Source organism: Chinchilla lanigera, unplaced genomic scaffold, assembly GCF_000276665.1.
Source record: "Chinchilla lanigera isolate Chin_1 unplaced genomic scaffold, ChiLan1.0 scaffold00016, whole genome shotgun sequence".
Classification (NCBI taxonomy): domain Eukaryota; kingdom Metazoa; phylum Chordata; class Mammalia; order Rodentia; family Chinchillidae; genus Chinchilla; species Chinchilla lanigera.
The window spans coordinates 5,363,849-5,384,981 of NW_004955417.1; the positions used below are offsets into that span (position 1 = coordinate 5,363,849).

At 35.5% G+C, this 21,133-nt stretch overlaps 1 protein-coding gene across 1 annotated transcript in view; it reads right to left on the reverse strand.

Annotated features, from left to right (window-relative positions):
* The window catches only part of Mmp16 (matrix metallopeptidase 16 (membrane-inserted)), a 246,788-nt gene that overhangs the window by 65,515 nt on the left and 160,140 nt on the right, over window positions 1-21,133 (reverse strand). The window contains exons 5-6 of the mRNA XM_005381755.2: window positions 12,337-12,498; window positions 10,202-10,413 (exon numbers count right to left, since the gene is read on the reverse strand). Coding sequence (XP_005381812.1) covers window positions 10,202-10,413; window positions 12,337-12,498 — 374 coding nt within the window. The remainder of the gene's footprint in view (window positions 1-10,201; window positions 10,414-12,336; window positions 12,499-21,133) is intronic.

Below are 21,133 nucleotides of genomic sequence, written 5' to 3' on the forward strand. Positions count from 1 at the left end.
GTACAGAGGCTTACATAATTGGACATCTTTGCCAGGCAGGGTATATTACAGTGTTAAAACTTGTCACCATAATTTTGTGTAAGGCAATTTAGTCACATTCTAAGGGAAAATTCCAAAAACTACTTTGATAGCTTCTGCCTACCTATATTTTTTGAAAATGATATGGCTTCACCATCACTTAATATATTACAATATCCATAGTTATCAAATATTTTTATGGTATTATGTTTTGGCCTATTAAACGTATATAGAATAGTTTTCAGTAGGGAACATATGTTATAAAAATGTACTAGCGATCCCATTTTACAACAATTTGCTTTTATTTTTCTATAATCTTTTCTATGCTTTGTCAATGAATGTATTTTAAGTAATGAAATTCATGACACATACAATTTTTATATCTCTGTATTTCCTTTGTATATATATTTTGTAATCACATCTTATTATATCAGATGTTCTTTGCAATTAACCTTTCAAGTATCTGCATTTATTACACTGAGTTGATACACTATTATTTGCTACACCAGTACTATATTACTGGATAATCGAAATTTGTGTGCAAAATATTTTCCTACTCCAAAGAATACCGCAATGAATATTAGTGTTCACTTGAGTTTTTATTATATTCCAGATGAATTTGCATGCTATGGGTTGCAAATCTGGAAACTACATTTTTCTCCTTGTTATAAGACATGCAACTGCTCTGGTTTAAATTTAAAATCACGTTTAAAAGACTTTACTAATTTGCTACTGCTACTATGTATGGTTTTCTTTAAAAGCATCACATAACACAATACAACTCCTTGAACCTGTAAAACAGTCCAAGAAGCACAGTGACCCAAGGAGAACAATTTAGGATCACATGTCAAAAAAATAAGCTCAGTGAGTATATTTAAGAAAATGTGTTTCAAATTCTCACAATCATTATTCTTTTTAAGGTGAATGAGGTACTTAATTCTAGAGATCTGCAATAATTTCTCAGTTAACTCCAGTAATAGTATAGCAGTCAAGGGCAAGATAAAAAAATTTCTTCTACTAAAGCCAACAAAAGTGACAACTCATTTTCTCTCATTGCATTCTCAGAGAAAAACAAGCAAAAAAAAACCCATGATAGAAAATAATAAAGTTCGGGGCTGGGGATTTAGGTCAGCGGCAAAAGCGCCTGCCTGGCAAGCGCAAAGTCGTGAGTTCGGTTCCTGGTACTGGAGAAAAACCAAAAAAAAAAGAAAAAAAAGAAAATAATAAAGTTCTAAAAATAGGCTTTAATATCATCTTTCACAAATTGTTAATTTTTTAACATGACATTGGTTGCTATTTTATTTATCAATATTTGTATATACATGTACCTGTCAACATACATCCAAATTATGAATTTATAGTAGCATATCTTTGCAATCACCTAAGTTGTAAGTTGGAAGTTACTTTTATTTCTAAACATCTATTTCTTCTGTCTAGATGAATTCAGTGTTCTTCATTTCTTGTGTCCTATCAGGTGTAACCTTTGTGTGTATCTAGTTATTTGCATTTGTATCTCAACTTTTCCATCTGAAATAGTAGGGTTTAAAAGTTGTTCAGCAGCTCACGCTAAGAAATTCCATGCTAGAGAGTGATGATATTTTTCAAATGGTTAACCTGCATTCCACTAGCTAGAAAATATCTCAGTGTCTAATGCCAATTCCTTTTGAAGGACATTTGGATTATGTCCAGTTTTTTGTCAATACAAATAATGCTGAGATGACAATTCGTACACAGCCTTCATGTGCTTGTAAGCAGGTATCATCAAAAAACTGTTCTTGTAGGCAAAGATGTCTGATGATCAAACATTTTCTCAAAAAGTGGCAAAAATTTATGTACACAGTGACAGCATGATGGCACTAGCTTCTCAAAATGTCACAGCATCATGTCACTCTCTTTTGGACCTGTCGTGGGGTGATACCTGAATATAACATTCCGTTATATCCTTAATTTGTGTTTACTTTTATGAATATATATGAGTAAGTTACTATCCCTTAAAATCTGTTTGAATTTCTTTATCTTAATAGTGATAATTTTTCCAATGAACATGAACATCAGAAAGTCATTCTTATATGCATATTTCAAATTATAGATATTTTAGTCCATGTAGAAATGTGTATATTTTATTAAATCAAATTATTATTAATAGCCTTTAAATTCTGTACTATAAGATTTTATGCTAACAAGTTCTTGATATTGTTTGAAAAAGCAATTTGCATAATTATGAACTCTTGCTTGTCCATATCTCTTCATAGCACAGATCTACTAAGCACTGGGACTAGACTCATGAATAAGATCGTCCAAAACTTTGCTTATGGAGACTAAAGGAAAGAAGAGAGAGTTAGATTCAGAAATATTATTCACTTAATAAACACTCAGTGAATACCGCCAAAGGCCAGGACCTGCTAGTTAAGTTGAATCCTATTTGTTGCTTAATTATGTCAAGAACTTTTTATCAAATTATGCAGTCTAACTGGTTAATAGTATTAGAAAATTTGCATTTTATTGCTTATACTATGGTTCAGAGCATCTTTCCTAAGTGTTAATTACTTTAATATTTTTCCTATTGATTTTCGTGGGATTTTAGGTAAACCTACACAATATGCAAACAGTTATAGCATATAAGACTCTCTTTTTGGCCATCTGTGATGGCACATGAGTTCAAGGCCAGCCTGGGCTACATAGTGAGACCCTGTTTCCAAAAAAAAAAAAAAAAAAAGATAAAAGAAAAAAAGAGTCTCTTCTTGTGAAAGATAAATAAGCTAAGAAATTTTGAACACTTTGGTTTAAGTAACACAAAGAAAAACCACAATGAAAATCCCAACCCAGTTCCCTGCAAGTTAAAAAGTGACTAGAAGGAATAAAGTTTATCTTTTGCTCTACAGAAATATGAGGTCAAAAATGAAGCATTCAAAAACTAAATACGAGAGAAAATCTGGAAAAGAAAGATTTGCAAACTTTTTCAATAAACATACCTTTTATGTGAAATATATCTTGAGACCAAACTTTGCCTATTTACATTATATTCATGTAGAAGTGTTGTGAGTCATAAATTATGGAATGAATACTATGTAAAAATCTTACTTTAAAAATATAGGTAATAATATTTTAAACATAGAACAGAAAAATACACATTTTTGAAACACAAATATTTGGATTATTAATTAATCTAGAATAGGCAGGTTAACACTGCTATGGATTAAAAAGATTTTCAAGGTAGACCAAATGTATTTTCAGAAGATACCAGAATTGCCCTGTTCATATGCTAAATTTATATGAAAATGTACATGATAAAGTATATATTCATTTCCAAATATGTTCCAAAAGCTTATATTAAATGTTCACTTTAATACTTTTAAAATAATTTTATTGACTACAAAATGCACATCCAAATATATGCTTGAAATAATTAAAACTCACTTTAAAATAAAGTACACTTGCTCTTTGCCAAAACGCCGAGAAGCGATTCATTCTAAAATAAAGTGACTGAAAAGGAAATTGTAAATCCAGGTGACTGTGAATCTATCCCTATTAAATAATGCCACCAGTATCTGAACAGGAAATGTCAATAACAATATTGAAAGGTTTCAGGGAGATATCTTAAACCATAATTGATTCCAAATATTTTGAAAATCAATTAATATTTACCTTAAAATTATTACACACAATTCCAATTTATTTCTATAATATTTACCTAAAATATTTGAGAGAGTAAGATTTCATATTGCAAGGAAATTTTAATTAATTCTCTATTTACAGTGTCTTGGTTATTGCTCCCTTTGGTCTTCTGTGAATTTAGACCCAATTACAATGTCCTCTGACCAGGTTATACTCAAGGCAGTAGAGAATTAAACTGTGACTCAAAGTAATTTTAAATGATGCAGTTTGGGTTACTTCTCAAAGTGTTTTTCATTTGTAAAATATGGTTTCCATTCTCTGCCAACAAATATTTTTAAATTTTATACTTATTTATTTTTTGTTTATAATATTGCAGATTGAATCCAGGCTTTGCGCATGCTATACCATTTAGTTACCTCGCCAGTGCTCTTTGTTTAACTTTATTTTGAAACATGATGCTGTTTCAAAGGAAGAAGGGAAATCAGAAAAGCAGGCAAAGCAGATGGATCACAGACCCTGGTAGGCAACAGAAGTTTTGCTTTTCCGAGTCAGGGTTTCAGGCGTTACCGGCAGAGGCTGATACGATCTGATGCATGTTTCTGAAATATCATCTTGTGTGTAGTGTTGACAGAGGGGCGAAGAAGGTAGATGAGGGAAAGAAGCAAGAGAACCAGTTTGGAGCATATTATGATGAGTCATGATGATGCCTTCAACTGAGGTAGTAGCAATGAACTTAGAGTGAGAAAAATCTCACAGAAAAGGCGAGAGAGGTCTAATGTTAGCCTTATGAAGGTTTTGGTCACAAATCAAGATTATGGAAATGTAACTGAAGGTAAAATCTTCAGTTTCTATCAGATTTCTTTCAGGAAACATGTCTACTCTGTTCTTTCTTTTCCAATCTTCAGAAAAAAAAATAAATAAATAAAAATAAAAAAGCACCTTTTAGCCAAATAGAGTTGGGCCATATTTGTATTTACTTGGATCTATGGTTCTCACATAGAATTAAGTAGGTTGTCATCAATGAAAATGGCCTTCATTAAAAATTAAGTTTTGTGAGGTGTGACCAGAAATAAAATTAATATTAAAAAATGAAACATACAATATCTGCTTCAGCTTAAGATCTTTGGTAAATGATGAAATATTTTCATTTCACAGATCTATGAGCCTGGTCTTCTATATTTACTAGTAAGATAAATGGTGTATTTACTACATACTTCTCAGAGTGCTCACTATGATAGCTTTGCCCCTTATGACTAACTTATAGTATAAAGTACTGGCCTTTTCTTGTTTCTTTTGCTATAAAGAACTGATTAAAAATCCAAAAGATTTCTCCCTCCCTTTTGGCATTAAAAGAATTTCAGGAGCTGGATAAAGTGTTTTTTTTTTTTTTTTTTTTTTTTTTTAATTTCTAGCTTCAAAAGAACATAGTTCACAGTTGTGTTCTTTCACAAAGAGCAAAATATTGTGTATGAAATACATTCTGTATAACCTTGACTAATTCTGCCTTCTGCTTTCCTTCACTTTATAAAATGGCCAAAATAGTCAATGTTTTTATGTTGCACTATAAAGGCACATTGAGAATAACCATTTGAACCATCAAGATTTACTACTGCCAACTCAGTTTATATTCTTTAGGGAATAGAACTAAAATCACCTTCTCCAAGGAAGGACAAAGCTTTCTTTGTTATTATTTTTTTCTCCATGCCTTGGTATTTTGTTTTGATTTTTCATTTCCTTTCTGTAGGTGGTTTACATTCCCCAAAGACTATGAAGCTACAGGGTTTAACTTTCTCATGCATATATATCCCTTCAAATATTCCCTACCCAATAGAAACATATCCAGGTAAATGCTCTGTAAATAAATGGATACTAGGAAAGCTCCATTAAAACAAATCGTCTGAGAGGAAAGGAGCTAAAAAAAAAAAAAAAAAAAAAAATCAAGCCCAAACTCCTAGTATAGAAAGGGATCTGCCTAGTAAGAAAATGAAACTACCCAAAGCTAGCAACTTTTTGCTTATATCTAAAATTTCTCATCATTTGCTTAAAAAATTATAAATATAGAATTTAAGTAAATAATACTGAAATCTTGGTGAGGAATAAAATTTTATTAGAATGAACTGCAATTCAGTAATTTCATTGTAGTTGATTGTCATACTATACACATGATAGTAGTTACAGTTTGATGCTATAATTATTACACTGAGGTCCCTATTCCTTAGCACCAGGTACTACGAAACCCACAAGAATCAACTTCATGTCTGTGGAAGTTTACCGTCTAGTGTAGAAATATCCTCTAATGAGAAATAATTCGAGAAGATAGATTCATAACATAGGTGGAGATGGAGAATAAATGTACAAGTCACCAAAAAGATTTGGAGCTGAAGAAGCAGTTGGAGAGGAGGGGAGAGACATCCTTCAGATGCCGGGAGGGAAGCGCTAGGTAAGTAGAAGTCTGAGAGAGCAACTTGCAAACGGTGAAGCTAAGGTAAACAGGAGTGTCACGTTGAAGTCTTGATGAAACAAAAGGCTTCTGGCTTGCACACAATTCATAATAAAGAAAAATGGAGAATCAAGCCACATAGTAAGAGGAAGGTCTGACAATGAGCATTCACGAATCTATCTGAAAGATAGTCAACAAGGGGCAAAAATATGAAAGATGATGAGAAAAATGAAAAAGGCTCAAATGATAGTTTGGCAGAGAGAAATTTCAGATATGAAGACAAGGTATGGGGCAACTGGAACCAGCAAGGAAAATGGAACCTTATTAGGTTTCTTCTCTTTAGACAAGTTGTTTCATCAGACCCAGTGGATAACCACTGTCTTGGTTACTTTTCTCTCATTGCTGAGACAAAATACCTTGCCCAAAATTAAGGAAGGGAAGGTTTATTTGGCTCACAGCCTGTGGAGGTTTCAGTCCATACTCGGCTGGCTCCAAGGCAGGGTGGCACATGGCAGAGGACAACTGTTCTTGGCTAGTGTTGGAAAACAGCAAAGCAGCAAGAGCACAAGGAGGAGTGGCAGCAAGCAGCCTCTTTCTCTCCCTTACATATGCAAACTATCTGCTCCAGGGCGGGGGTAGCACTCACACCCATGAATCCAACATTGAACCACGAATCAATCATAAACTCAAGAAGCCCACCCCATGACTGCATGAGGCTTTGCGGGGGACATCTAGACACAAACCATAACAACCACACACTCACTTTTCCTGAGCCCAGATGAATGGACAGAATATGCAGATGCTGGCACTGGAAGGTCAAAATCCTATTTCATTTGCACAGGTAAGGAAGGAAAACGCTGGGGTTCAGGGAGGCATGAAACAAGCCTGGACATGTCTAATGTCTCACTGCATTCCCTCCCCCACTATAAAAGACCCTAACAGGCCGATTCACAGTGAGATATTGATTTGAGACACATGAGGCCCCTTCATCTCAGCATTAGCTTTGAATAAATCCTTTTGGCTTATCACAAATATAAATGGCCTCCTTTGAATTGGTCAGCAGTAAGCAAATGAATTTAAGTCTATGGACTTAATCCTGTGGCCAGTAATGCTATGACATAAATTTAGAGGTGGAAGCGGTGTAGATTAACTGGGATAGAGAGAGAAATTAGGAGAACAGCAGTCAGCAATAAGGAAAAACAGCATGTGAGGGCCCCATCATGTACTCTCACATCTTTCCACAACAGGCACGGGCAGCACAGGTGCGCAAAGCCCCCTCACCTGCCGGTCCACACTGAAAATTGGAAGGCAGCCGTGAAAAGCCAAAGCCTACCGTGTTTTGTGCACTGCACTTTGCTAGTGCTTAGGATAGTATATACAGCACACAGGAGGAGCACAGTAAGTATATTATGAATGTTTTCCATTTCTACTTCTTCCGAAATTATTTCTAATTTTTCAGGTACAGCAACAACACTCAGTGGGAAAGACTATTTGTGCTTGACTACTATTCACAGAGTTTGATTTTGCTAATGTCTTAATTTTTCTGATTCTCGGTGTTCTCATTTGCAAACCAGGCAACAATATCCAACTTGCACTGTTGTTACAAGTTTCAGAGATTACAGGTGTCTGACTAGCACGGATCTGGGCCCATGTTAGTCACCCAGTCTGTGCAAAGTGTCAGCTAAGAGCAGGTAGTCCTGAATCATACTTTCCTTCCTTTCATTCAGTGTTGTATATAGGTGAATTTTTGCACTCAGTACTCTTCACTAGATAGTTTCATATTCACCTTCACTCCCTGAATGTGCAAATTTTGGTACATTAATTTCCTTAATATGCCTAGAAATTTCCAATCACTCTCACGATTAATCATTATTCCTTTCTCTGAAAAACTTATTTGAGCACTTTCAAAAGATACTCAGTACTTTCTCTTTGTTTCAATGTCATAACTTTTACTCTTGTGACCTGAAAGTATTTAGATTCATGTTTGCCTTCATTTCTGAAATATGCGCTCTCTGAAGACAGGGAGGCTAGCTTCTATTCAAACATTCTTGGTTCTTAATAAACTCTGTAGGCATGAATACTCATTAGATGAAAGGTGCGATAAACACAGAAACTATGAAAGTTAGGTGAAATTAGGCAAGTTTGAAAGTAATAATTCAATACTTATCACATGTATTATCTCCAAAAGAATTAATCTTAAAAAGAGAACTGAGAACTAAAATAAAAAAAAGCTCAGTCATTTCATGAGTTTTGATTAAAAGAGTTTAAGAGGGCCTAAGAGCTTACACAGTTTTCTTATGTTTTTAAATATGTGCTTTAATGTTCAAAATAGTGGCCATTTATTTGAGAGTTTGATCTATTCTCATTTCCAAGACGGAGTGATTGCAGAACCCCATTTGGCAGTCAACTGCATTTACTAAGCACCCACAGTGCGCAGCACGCAAAGACGCCGGTGAGGCGATTGCTAGATATGAAGATACTAGTGTCTTCAAAGAACAACAGTCTCTTTAGACAGACAGGAATAATGAAAAAGAAAGCATCCAGAGTCAGTTTCACATCATGTGCTGAGATACGGTTGGCACTTTGGTGATTTCACTACGCTGCTATGCTGTCAAGCTATAAAGCTGCAGTGTAGAAATTTTCAGCCAAAACAGTAAAATCAATTTTCATGTAGTGTCTTGCAGAATAAACAAGGAATTGTACCTATTTTCATTTCAACTAGGTGTTCTGGTGTGTGTGTGTGTGTGTGTGTTTCTTTATTCTTTAAATTTGAATTTATTAGCCTATGTGAAATGGAATGGTTATATCTAATTAAGCACTGCAGGGCATTGCAGGGCGTTGCAGAGCATCTGTAGAGTTAAAAAGTCTATGCATGTGTTTGAAGAACTTCATTGATTTTTTTCTGGGAAGCACAGTGGCCTTGTGCATACTATAGCAAATGCAGACTTCAGATTTCTATAAGGGAGGGCTGGGGATGTAGCTCAGTGGCACAGCACTTGTCTGGCAAGCAGGAGTCCCTGAGTTCAATTCCCAGTACCAAAAAAAAAAGTACTCCATAAAGGAAATAAAGTACTTGGCCGACTTAAAATTATATTAAATCTATATTTTTTAAAGTACTGCTTTGGTATACAGGAAATTTTGTATAAGTAGGACAATATTTCACTATGTATTGATTCATGTCCATCAAAGTGAAAGCATATTACTTTACTTTGAGTGGACAATATTGATAAAATGTGCATACTTTAATATTCTATGCCAAAATGCAAATTTATATTCTTCCTCAATTTTTTTTTTTTTTTTTTTTTGGTTTTTCTCCGGTACTGGGAACCAAACTCACAACCTTGCGCTTGCCAGGCAGGCACTTTTGCCGCTGAGCTAAATCCCCAGCCCTTATTCTTCCTTAATTTTTAAATAAGTTTACAAATATTGTAGGAGAAAACTAATTTTTACTATTACAGTCCATTCACCTTTCAATACCATATAATGTGCGCTTGATACACTGTTCCTTAGTATTGTCTGAAAATCCAGGGATATTAAGAAACACATTTAGCAAATATAGAATTAATTTTAGCTTGTAACCTTTTAAAAAATAATGTCCATTAGGGAGATATAAATGCCTGACTGAAGAAAACAACATACATATATATTTGAAGTCAACAGAAGTGACTACCGATAGATACCAAACAAAATGATCAATACTTCTAAAAAACAATGCAGTAATGGTGGAATGAAATTCTAAATATCCCATAAAGATGTGTAAGCTAAAGATACAACAGCTACAGTGTGCCTGGAAGCAACTAAGCTCCCAAGCAAATCATCGTTATTAGTTCCTATTCATGATTTAAATTACGCTATTTTATCTCTTCATAACATGCAGCATTTTTTAAACCCTCACATTTCTAGGCATTTTAGCTTCTGCTGACACAAATGCATTCCCCAAATAGAATATTACAGCAATCTTTTGCCAGACATTTAAGCCCATTTGTGCATCTCGTTTTTAGGATGCTTTTTTTGAACCTTCTAACTGTGAGAGGCTTGGGAAGGTACTGTTAGATTGAATGAGAACTTATTTTCTAAAGCAGCTAGACACTTGATCTACCATTAAAAAAACAAATCACAGCCTCCTACCTTGAAAACAAACATCTCACGGCGAAGAATAGCTAGAGTGTTAAAGTTCCCATCACAGATGTTGGGCTTGGCTCCGGGATAGGAAGGTCTGCCAGTGGGAGGCCGTGGAGGCTTCGGCCTGTCATTTTTCCTTGGGTCCACTGGAGGAATAGAGCGGTGTGGGGGCACTGTCGGTAGGGGTCTTGTAGGTGGAGGGATCTTGTCAGGTGGACCTTTTGAAAATATGAGGACAGTGCTTGGCTCACTTAAAACTGGAATAGTGCTGGAAAATATACTACAGAGAACAATCACTTATCAGCAGAGGACACAAACTAAACAAGCTAAGAGGTCTTTAACATCCTTCATTTTCTGAAAAAAAAAACAAACCATCTTACCCACCAAACTACTGCCAACTGTATAAGAAATTCTCCTTATCATGCTAGATTCTGAAGCCAAGTAACTAGGTTTTCTTTGTTCACTTTTAATGATTTTTTAAATAGCTTCTCCACAATCCTTATTGGAAAGCTTCTATCAAATCTTTTGTTGGAAGTGGGTGGTACATAAATAATAAAGAAATGAAAATGAGTATTAACGTAAGCACCACCAAAGTTAATCCTGGATTTTGACAGAAAATGACTTTCTGTAAATTTTCAAAAGAATAATCTCTCATCAAAGCTTATAATACCTTATATCTCCAACTGTATTTTCTAACATTTACTTGTTTCACTATTTTCTTCTACTAAAATGTTGGACAAATTGCTGGATATATGTTTTAGTTAAATATCAAATCCAAAACACCTACTGATTAAAAATACCACCAGTAAATATTAATGCAGAGAAGTATTTCCAAAATGAGGCTTCTAACTCAAGCCAAAGTTTATACATGTAATTAGGTACAGATGTTAAACCCCATTCCTCAAAGAATTTAGGTTTTCAAAAAGAAATACAGAGCTTTCACAATATTTAGATACAGGAAGAATATTCTTTCATAGACCTGTAGTCCAGATTACCAGTTAATGAGGTTGTAAGAGATTTCTTTCAGTCATCCATGCAAGAGGAATTTCTGATGACACACACTTGGGTGTAGGATAGCACAGTTGAACATAGAAGCTATTTAGTGTTCAGGGCTAGATATGTCTCTTTTCCCAGCACCACAGTGAAATAAAAAGAATCACAAAAGTTGGTCTTTTATTCCCCAAATCTACTTTAACCCTGAGATAATGCTAAAACTCATATAGTAAAATTGAGAAACTAATGAATGCCAAACAAATTATTGAACTTGAATTACACTGTTTAAAAATGCAAATGGCACCTTCTGGATACTCGATATTAACATACAGATAGCACATATTTGTCTTTGTATTATAAAAATGAAATCTTCACTTCATTAATTTAGTAAAGCATGCTTGTTTTATGTAAATTATAAATGTCACATTCTTAACAATTATGTGTGAAACAAATGTCTTTATAAAGGTCAGTGGTGATACTGAGGGAGTTAAGATTATAGTAAATATGCAGGACAGTCTTTCTCATTTTAATTGGCACTTACTATGTGAATCCCATAAATAAAAATATTACTATATTAAAAATTTACTTTGCACTGTTAATAAGTGTATACATTTGTTAACTTTTACATCTCTCTCTGGTTAACTTTCACTCTTTGCCAGTAATTACATGCTTTTGAGGAAATGTTGTTGTATCTATTATATAATGTACTTCCTTGACTTTCAAAAGCCCTCTGTCTGGGAACTATCTAACATCAAACCTCACAAATTTTGGACCAATCTTGTAGTTTGTACCTAAAGTCTCAGCATCTTATATGAAAGTCTTACAGTCCCCACTGCTTTTATTGATTATTTTCATTCATTATGTATTTTGACTGGAGTTTTAGATATGAAAGTTCATTACATCTTTAGTATAATTTCAAGTATCAAGTAAGCTCATCAGTGCCTAAGACCTTCCCATATCCTATACACTAAGATATCTGAGACTACTGCTGACAACATTGAACTGACAGAATTTTTCCAGTAGTCCAGATATTTTTATTCAGGTTTTCTCTGCCTCACATATTTAGAGCATCCATCTCACCGAAGAAAGCAGGCCAAGAGTTCTGGACTTCAGTAAAGGACTGACCAAATGGAAACAACGCCACCTACCATATATTTTCTGAATGCCCTGCAAATCATCATTAGGAAGTTTGAAGTTGTCTGTTTCCATGTACTGGTAAAATGGAGCCATGATGGCCGTGGGGTCATTGGAATGCTCCAGTCCCAAAGCGTGTCCCAGTTCATGAACTGCTACGAGAAATAAATCATTTCCTGTGCAAACGACAAGAACAGAAGTTAGGAATATCCAAGCAAGGAGTTGGCAAGGACAATTTAGTGTTATCAAAGTATCACCCAAGAAAAATAAAATGAATTCTTTACTTCATCTGGATGATGCTATCACGGCATTCCTAGTAGCAAAATTTAATATCCTTCATCCTTCTTATTAAAAGAAAGGGTGGTGATGATGAAATCACAACACTTTAGGAAATGAAAGGGAAGAACAAATAATAAAAAATGAAGAGAAGGCAGCAGAGTCAGAAGCTGATAATACTGTGCTGCTTTTAAAAATCCTTCCAATTACAAAGTAGATGGTACATAATATCTAACTTTTATAACCTTCGCATGTAACATAATAGGAATTTTATTCACACATAATTCTACCAACTCTTTAAAAACATAGGACAGATATGTCTCTGCTTTTATACAGATGAAAAAGTGAGGCACAGAGGTTGTGCACATGCTGTTGGAACAGCAGATCCTAATGTTTATAATCTTGCAACTAGGACTCAAGTCATCTGTCTATGAGACTAAGACTTTAACTTGTTGCTAGTCACAAGCACTGAGAGTACAGAAATGCAGGAGACTAGAACAAAAGCCATTTTCTAGCAGTCATACCAACTAGAACTGCAGACCTAGCTCTATAAAACACCAACTCTCATTAATTTATAATGATTCTAACAAAATATGTTGACCTAAAAATTGCTGTGTCCCACTGAAAGTGCTTACTGTAAACTTACACAGTATGACTGCACATTCTGCAGAGATACCTAACATGGCTGAGCGCAGTTCCACCTCTGCTGATAACTTCTGTGTCTTATCTCCTCCTGGATTATCCTAACTAAACACACTATGAAGAAAATGGTGGGGAAGTCACAGTTGTTCATTTTAAAAATTTAGTTGGGCCATGCCAGTAAGATTGCTACATCCCTAAGTGAAAAGTTAACATGATTGCTGATGAAGCATAAAACTTTACATCTATTACTTGCCACAAATGCAAATAATTTCAATGAATATCACTTTAAGGAAAACTCTTTTTCAACTGTTTTTAGAATTCATAATGATAATTCCCTAGAGAGCTTTATGTTTTGAACACAAAGCCAAGTACATAACCAACATTTTTTCCACTCTGGAGTAATCTATCTTAGAGAAATACATGAAATCATGAGCCTGGCTCTTTATAAGCATTAGCACACGGAAATTACACCACTGAAACATTTTCAGGGAATTACCTGATCCTCAAAGAAGAGTCAATTAACTACTGATGTGAAACAAATTCAAGGTTTTAAAAATGAAATAGGAATCACTATTTTCAGCCTCCAAGAGCTTATCTTTGCTTCTTATAAAGTTACTTAGTGAAAATCAAGACACCAAAAAATGAAGCAAATTATATATATTAACTACAGTAACTATATATTATTTACTGAAAGCTTACTGACTGTGCTGTCAGCATTGTAAATATTTTACCTACATTTTCTCATTTAATTCTTATAACAATACTGTGACTCACCCAGTCACTTTTCCTAGATCCATTTTTAAAATGAGAAAACAAGGCCTAGAGATATTACCTATACAAACTTCTCTCAGTCTGATTCTAGAGATCATCTTTTCATTACTATGGTAAATTGCACGGCTGTTATTATGCACAGCAGATTAAGTATTACAGTCATGTGAAAACAAATTTCATTCATTAAATTATTCATTTATTCCACAACCATTTCTTGCATATCTACTGTGTGTTAGGTACATATCTAGGATCGACAATACAATAGCAAGCAAATTAGCAAAACCCTGCCTTCGAAGCCTTTAAATCCCAGCAGAGCAGACAGGAAAGAAAGAAGGTAGAGAAGTGAAGTATGCAGTATGCTACAGTGATATGTGATAAGGAGCAACAAATGATAGGAATGATGAGGTCACAGTAGAAATCTGGGCCAGAGCACGTGTGGTATTTTAGATAATACATGGAGTTTGGCTTCTAAATTAACTAAACTAGGAAGCACTGAAAGTTTTTGAGGAGGAAAGTAACAGCCTGACTTTCATTGTCACAGGATCACTGGTAATTATGCCTGAGACAAGGGGAAAAGTATGATCAAGATCTGGAGTTACTGAAATAATTCAGATATAAATGTTGGAGGCCTGGGTCAGAGTGGCAGCACTGGAGGTAGACAGCTGTGGTATGATTCTTCATACACTGAAGAGTCACGGAGCTTCACATAGATAGGGTGCTAGGTATGAGAAAAGAAGGAGGTCAGGGGTAACACCAAGGTTTTGGCCCAGCCAACTGGAAGAATGAAAATGAAATCACTGATGTGGAGAAAAGCCACCATGGGAAGCACTGTGTGTGCGTGTGTGTGTGTGTGTGTGTGTGTGTGTGCGTGCATGTGTGCATGCATGCATGTGTGAAATGGGATGGGGACTGGAGAGGTACAGAACTTTTAGAAACACCTTTTTTAGTGCTAACTCAGAGATGATTTTTAAATGTTCAATACTTGGAGATGTCAAGTCCAACAGGATATGTGCCAGAGGAACTTGGGCACTGCAGACTAGAAGTACAAAGTTAAGATAGATGAGCATGGTTAGGATAAAATGCATGGGCCAGCCTCAGTTAGAAGCATGCATAGATTAGCTATAGGAATAAAAGAAAGGGTGGCATCTAAGAAAGATTCAGGTAGGTTGGTACAAGCAGAAGTGGTAAATAGGTGAATTCTTCAGTCTTCATATTGAAATAGGAAAAAACCCATTGAGAGAATACTATGAAAGGAAAAGGTATATATATATATATATATATATATATATCCCATTCTCCTTACAACTCCCATGTATATTTATGGGAGTTATACATATATGGGAGTTGTAAGGAGAATGGACCAGAAAACATAAGGAAATACTTAATGATTTTCAAGGGGCACTCATGATCATGAATTTAAAGTGAAACTGATTCACTATGTGGTTGCAGTTTTCTAGTCCTGCCTCATTTAACTATGTTTATACAGATACTGAGTTAGTAGGTGTGATTTCACCCAAGTTCTGGGTTGACTCATTTGATATGGAGAGTAGTGAGACAGACAAAAAACTATGCTGTTAAGTAGGGACTGATTTTTGACTCACCATAGTATTTGTGTCCTGTAAGGACAAAAAATGGTAATACTATGGGATGAGAAAGGAAAATAATAAGATAATAAAATAACTGATGATCAATTCAAATTCTTATGTAACCAAAGGCAATTCCACTGGTGATATTAGGAGGAATGACCTGAAAAGCTCACAGTGGTGATCATAATGGATATTTGCAACTGAGAGTTATAAATAAAGTTAAGAGAATAGTTATGGGAGGAAGCCTTTGAATTAAGGCAGGATATTAAGTCTTCAGAGAAGAGGTCTAATAACTGAGAGGCTGAAAACATTGGAAAAAATTTTCTGTGTGATCCTTGAAACCACCAAAAATTAAATTAAAGGTAGAATTAAAGAAAGGAGGATTACTGTCCTGTATTTCCTTGCTGAAAGAAACTGTCAGTGAGGCATTGGTTGATTAGCTTTGTATGTCTATGTGTTTTCATGAGAAACTACATTGAAGATATCAATATGTAATACAATAAGCATTGTTAATTCCCTACCACTCTGTTTGTAACTCTGTAATGTCTGTACTGATCCTTTGCTATTTTGTAAAACGTTGTCGATCTGTTAGTATTTTCCTCCTTTTATTTCTAAAATAAAAAAAAAAGAAAGGAGGATTGACATAGGAGATAAAAATTATCAAAGTTTGGGAGGATGACCTGTGTCTAACACAAATCATGAAAACCTGGCTAATTTATGGAAGGAGATGGAAGAATGATCTGGTAGTATGATTAAAAAAGAAAAGGGCACATGAACCATGATTCTAGCAATTGTGGTAGAAGGAATATGGAGGAGAAAAAAGTTCATAATAATGGAAAGTGAATAATATGACCCAGGAAGAGTAATTTCAGTTGCACAAGGAGCCTAAAGGAAATGTACTCATGAGAAGTTGATCATCAAAGGGACTGATGATGGATGACTTGGAACTACTCTGATGTGAGCAGAATCAGAAGATGGAGAGGGAAATGAAAACAAAAATAATAATGCTTAAGTGATATGTAAACCAGAGGCTCGGAGGTAAGGGGTATCCTGTGCTTCCTGGAATTGTTGATATAAACAGTGGTAAGGGAGATAAATGAGTCAGACATTATACCAGATATAAGAGACTACCATTACCTTAAGAGTGTGTGAACATGAATTAGAAAGCATGGCTTAAGGAGAAAACAGAGTGATATTAGAGTAGGGTATAGAAGGGAAAATATATAGTGATAGAAAAGATAATGTTTCATAATTGTGTTGCTTAAATTTCCATCATTTTCCTACAACCTGTAATAAAATCCCAGATTCCCCAGCAAGTTAACCAAGAATGTTGAACGATGAGTCTCCCACCTCTCCCACATTATCTCTCGGTTCTTTCTCTTGTGTGAGCGTCTCTCCAGGCATAGAAATACACGCTTGCTCCATCACTAGGGCGTATGCACAAACTATCTTCATTCTACACTTGCTTCTCCCTCCCTACAATGCTGGAGGCACATCTTGTCAGACTCTCCATCACTGTTCAACTGCTACATTCTGCTAAGTCCTATGGGGGACATCTTCATGCTCTCCTCCTTCATGTTTCCACAGTCCCTGCGTGTACCTGTTGTAACAGCTACATTTTCATTATCTGTTGACAAACTTTCTCAGTACATTCTGAGCACTTTGAAGACTGAAACTGAGCCTCAGTAGTTTAGAGCCTTCAATTCTGAAAGTGTTGCTTGGCCCATGTTAGGTGATTAAGTGAGTTTGATTGAATGGATAACTTTTCATAGAGTGGTGGGCTAATCTGAATTTGAGGAGTAGAGAACAAATTATGGTGCACCCCCAACCGTCATGTATAGATATGGAAGAGAAAAAAATAAATGAGAAAAAAAAAATAGAACTGAGGAGGTCAGTACTCTTCTGTGGCTTGCGGCAAGGAACTAAAGTGCCCAGGACTGTGTTTAGCACTAATTGTTCAAGAAAGGGCAGCAGACACTGCTGTTTGCAGGTCATAAAAAAGAGAACATAGGATACAGGACATTTCTGAGTGATGCGCAATGTTTGATTTCATTATCTGTGACGGAGTAGATTTTATAATAGTTGTAGGGTATAAGAAGTGAGAAGAAGATGGCCAGCAGGTCAGACAGTAGGTAATCAAGACGCAGGAATTTGGGGCTCAGCAAGGGGAAATAGTAAAAGGTTTTTTAAAAAATCAATATTTGGAGTGGAAAACAAGTGAAAGACAGCTACGGAGGGTCATCTAGGAAGTGTTCTAGTCACAGGAGGTAGAATAAAACAGGAGCCAGTTATTTAAAAAGAAACATGAAAACTAGAATGTGAATATGTCTGCAATTATGCAATTTAGGGAGAAGACTTCTAAGGATTTTGTCTCACAGGACAGTCATAGATGAGAGGAAGACGCAGGAGAAAAGACACTATAATAATTGTTAGATGCAGAATTTTTAATCCCAGCTTTAAAATGAATAACTTTTTAACTTCAATCACAGACACATTTAAACAGCAAATCGGATACTAGCCAATGCCCTTAGAACGAATCTGACTGCCATCCCAAGTATTATGTTATGTGTTCGGAGATGGGCAGGGGGTGTAGGTATTTGGATAGCTCTAAGCATGCCCCGGATGTTGAACACAGGTACCTTCAGCTGGAACGTTATCACCCTCAGGCTGAGAGGGAAAGGAAATTCTTACCAGGAGCAGATCTACTGGCAAAACAAAGATCTATCAGACAATGGGCCAATGAAGATTAAGTGCTGAATCTAGAGCAAAAACTCCAAAAGTCTGCACTGAGTTTTAGTAAGAACAGCTGGCCACATCAGAGCTTAGTAAAGATGTCTGGTTCAGAATATAGCCTTTGTGGCTCGGCGCCTTCTTTTGGCACAACAGATATAACTTCTTGTCCAGAAAAGTCTTAATGTGGCCTTACAAGGGATACCCGTTTAAAAAAAAGAGAAGAAAAGAAAAAGTGTCCAGCCTTTACCAGTTCCTCCGTGTGTCTCAGGTCAGGTTCTCTAATTAGAAAAGAAAATACTCTGAGCCCTGTTCCTGGATAAACACTTAAGAACTAACCTCACACTTTGGCAGACAAATAGTACTTTCAGTCACCCACTAAACTCTTGGCTAGGAGCCCAGCTGAGTCATTAAAATCCTTTTATGCCATCAGATCTTTCACAGGAATATAATCTCTGTCACAATTATTTCCATGGCTAATAGGAGGAATACAAAAAGACAAAAATGAAACAGACCTAAGAACAATCAGTTCATAAGAGCCCAAGTCATTTCATTTCACATGTCTGTTCTCTTCAAATGATTTAAGTATTTCCTCATCACCATTTGCAGTGGGCGGAGCCATTCCTTGTCTCCGGAGCTAAGCAAGGCTTTAGAATAAAGTTAGCAGGATCAGGATATGAACTTATGACCTACAGAGTATGCCACAGCACTTCTAATCAGAAATGCTGGCCAAGGGCTCAAAGTAATTACCGTGCTTCAAATGATTGGCAATAATGTAATTAATCATGACTCACAGCTTTACAATAGTTTAAAAGGGTAAGTTGTTAAATAAAGTACCGCCCCTATGATTTGCATTCTACTAGGAACAAAAGTTGTTGGCACATGATGAGATTTAGACAATTAGAATGCACAAGACCTCTTTCTTAGCAATGAAAATAATAACTACTTCTGTAACTTGTCATTAATTCACATTATCTGAGATGCGTGATTCTAATATGCCTCGATCTTATCACCATCAAAGCAACAAAGAGAAATCAGCCTCTTGGTTTTTTGTACAGAAATAGTACTTGCTTCTTTTGCAAGATTTTGAGTTTTGAATTTGTGGCTGTTAATTGTATCTCTAATCTCCTTTCCTTTGTAAACTCCAATACAATTTCAGAATACTGAGCTGTGCATTATGAAAGATAATGCATTATTTATCGTTTCCTTGTCATAATTATGTCTATATTTTATCTCAAGCTCTTTCACCCCTCCACATATTTGCATATGTTGTTTCCTCTTTTGACATAAGCTGAATGTTAAAAAAATGACTATATAGTATTTCATACATAAAAATAATTGAGTTTCTATCATATATAATTCTATAAACCTACTCAAATATTTGATCAGCAACACTCTTTAATCTACCTGTTTCTTTGTCCTATCCTATAACTTGGTCTTGCTGAGATTTGAATTTCTCATTTATTTGCTTTTATACTTATGCTTTTATCAAATATATGTTTCAATAAATTACTGTTTTTCCTGTTGTCTAAGCTTTGTAAAATTGGTATCATTTTATATGTTGTCTTTTAAAACTTCACAAAAGCTCAGTATGTATTTTATCTACTATTGCCTTCGGATTTGGCACGGTGATTTTTACAAAATCTTATTATTCCTTAAAAATGAAACCCGAAGTCACTCCCTCTAAGAAGGCTGCCCCAAGTCCCCAGGTAAACTTAGTTCCATTGCCGCTGTTTATATTTGGCCTTTTGTAAATATTTTTATTATTAACATATACTGTATTACTTCTACTCAATATTTTAAAATTAAATGATTAGCAGAACAAATGTGAATAGATTCATAACTTTAAATATTTAAATATAATATTTTGAAATCCATGCCTCAAACTGAAGCAGAAATTACCACCAAATCTTTGCTTAGTAGAAATTTCTTCCATGCTTAGGACATGGACAGGAAAGAATGCTTTCCTTGATCCTTAGCCTGCTGAAACTATGCATACAGTTTCTTTTGTGAAAGACTCAAGTGGCGCATGGAAAGATGTAAGCCTCAGCGGGGGCCCCAACCTGCCTGTATTTTGGTCTTCATGTTTACATTGTACCGGAGTTGTATTTGGTTTCTACACTGGTATATGGGAGATTTTCTTGTATTTGACTTTCAAGGTTAAATCGTAAAATACACCTATGAGATCTATCTTTGTCAGCCTCCCCTTTGTCAGCTTTCTCTGCTCATCCCTTTTCCCCTTCCTCTTCCTCCTTTCATCAGTCAGTCTGGAGAAATCAGTTGCCGTGCTGTGCAAGTAACCCTACAAAGGCCACACATGGTGAAAAACTGAGGCATCCTGTCACCAGCCCTGTGAGTCAGCGTGGAAGTAGATCTAAACCCTTCTGATGATTGTATCCCTGTCAACAAGGGTATACAATGAGATGCTCTGAGTCAAAGAATCCAATTAAGCTGCTTCTGGATTCCTCACCTTCTGAACTAAGTGAAATAATAAACGCTTGTTGTTTTAAGTTGCTAATTTGGGGTTGGATACTTTGTGTATCGTAAGATCATTAATAGGGTATAGTTTCATGCTCTAACTCCTCCCTATTGAGTTAGAATCAGTAGATAGCAAAAAATAATTGAAAAGACCTTAGTGGAAAGTAAACTGCTCTGTAGCATCGGACAGAAATACTGCTCAATCCAACCACCCCTACACAAACTGAAGGGTCTGGAAATAACCCCAAGTCTGGTGGAAAATTTGGGACTGAAAAGTTCCAGAAGAGAGAGGTTGGGGAGACAAGTCAGAAAAAGGAACAAGAAAAGA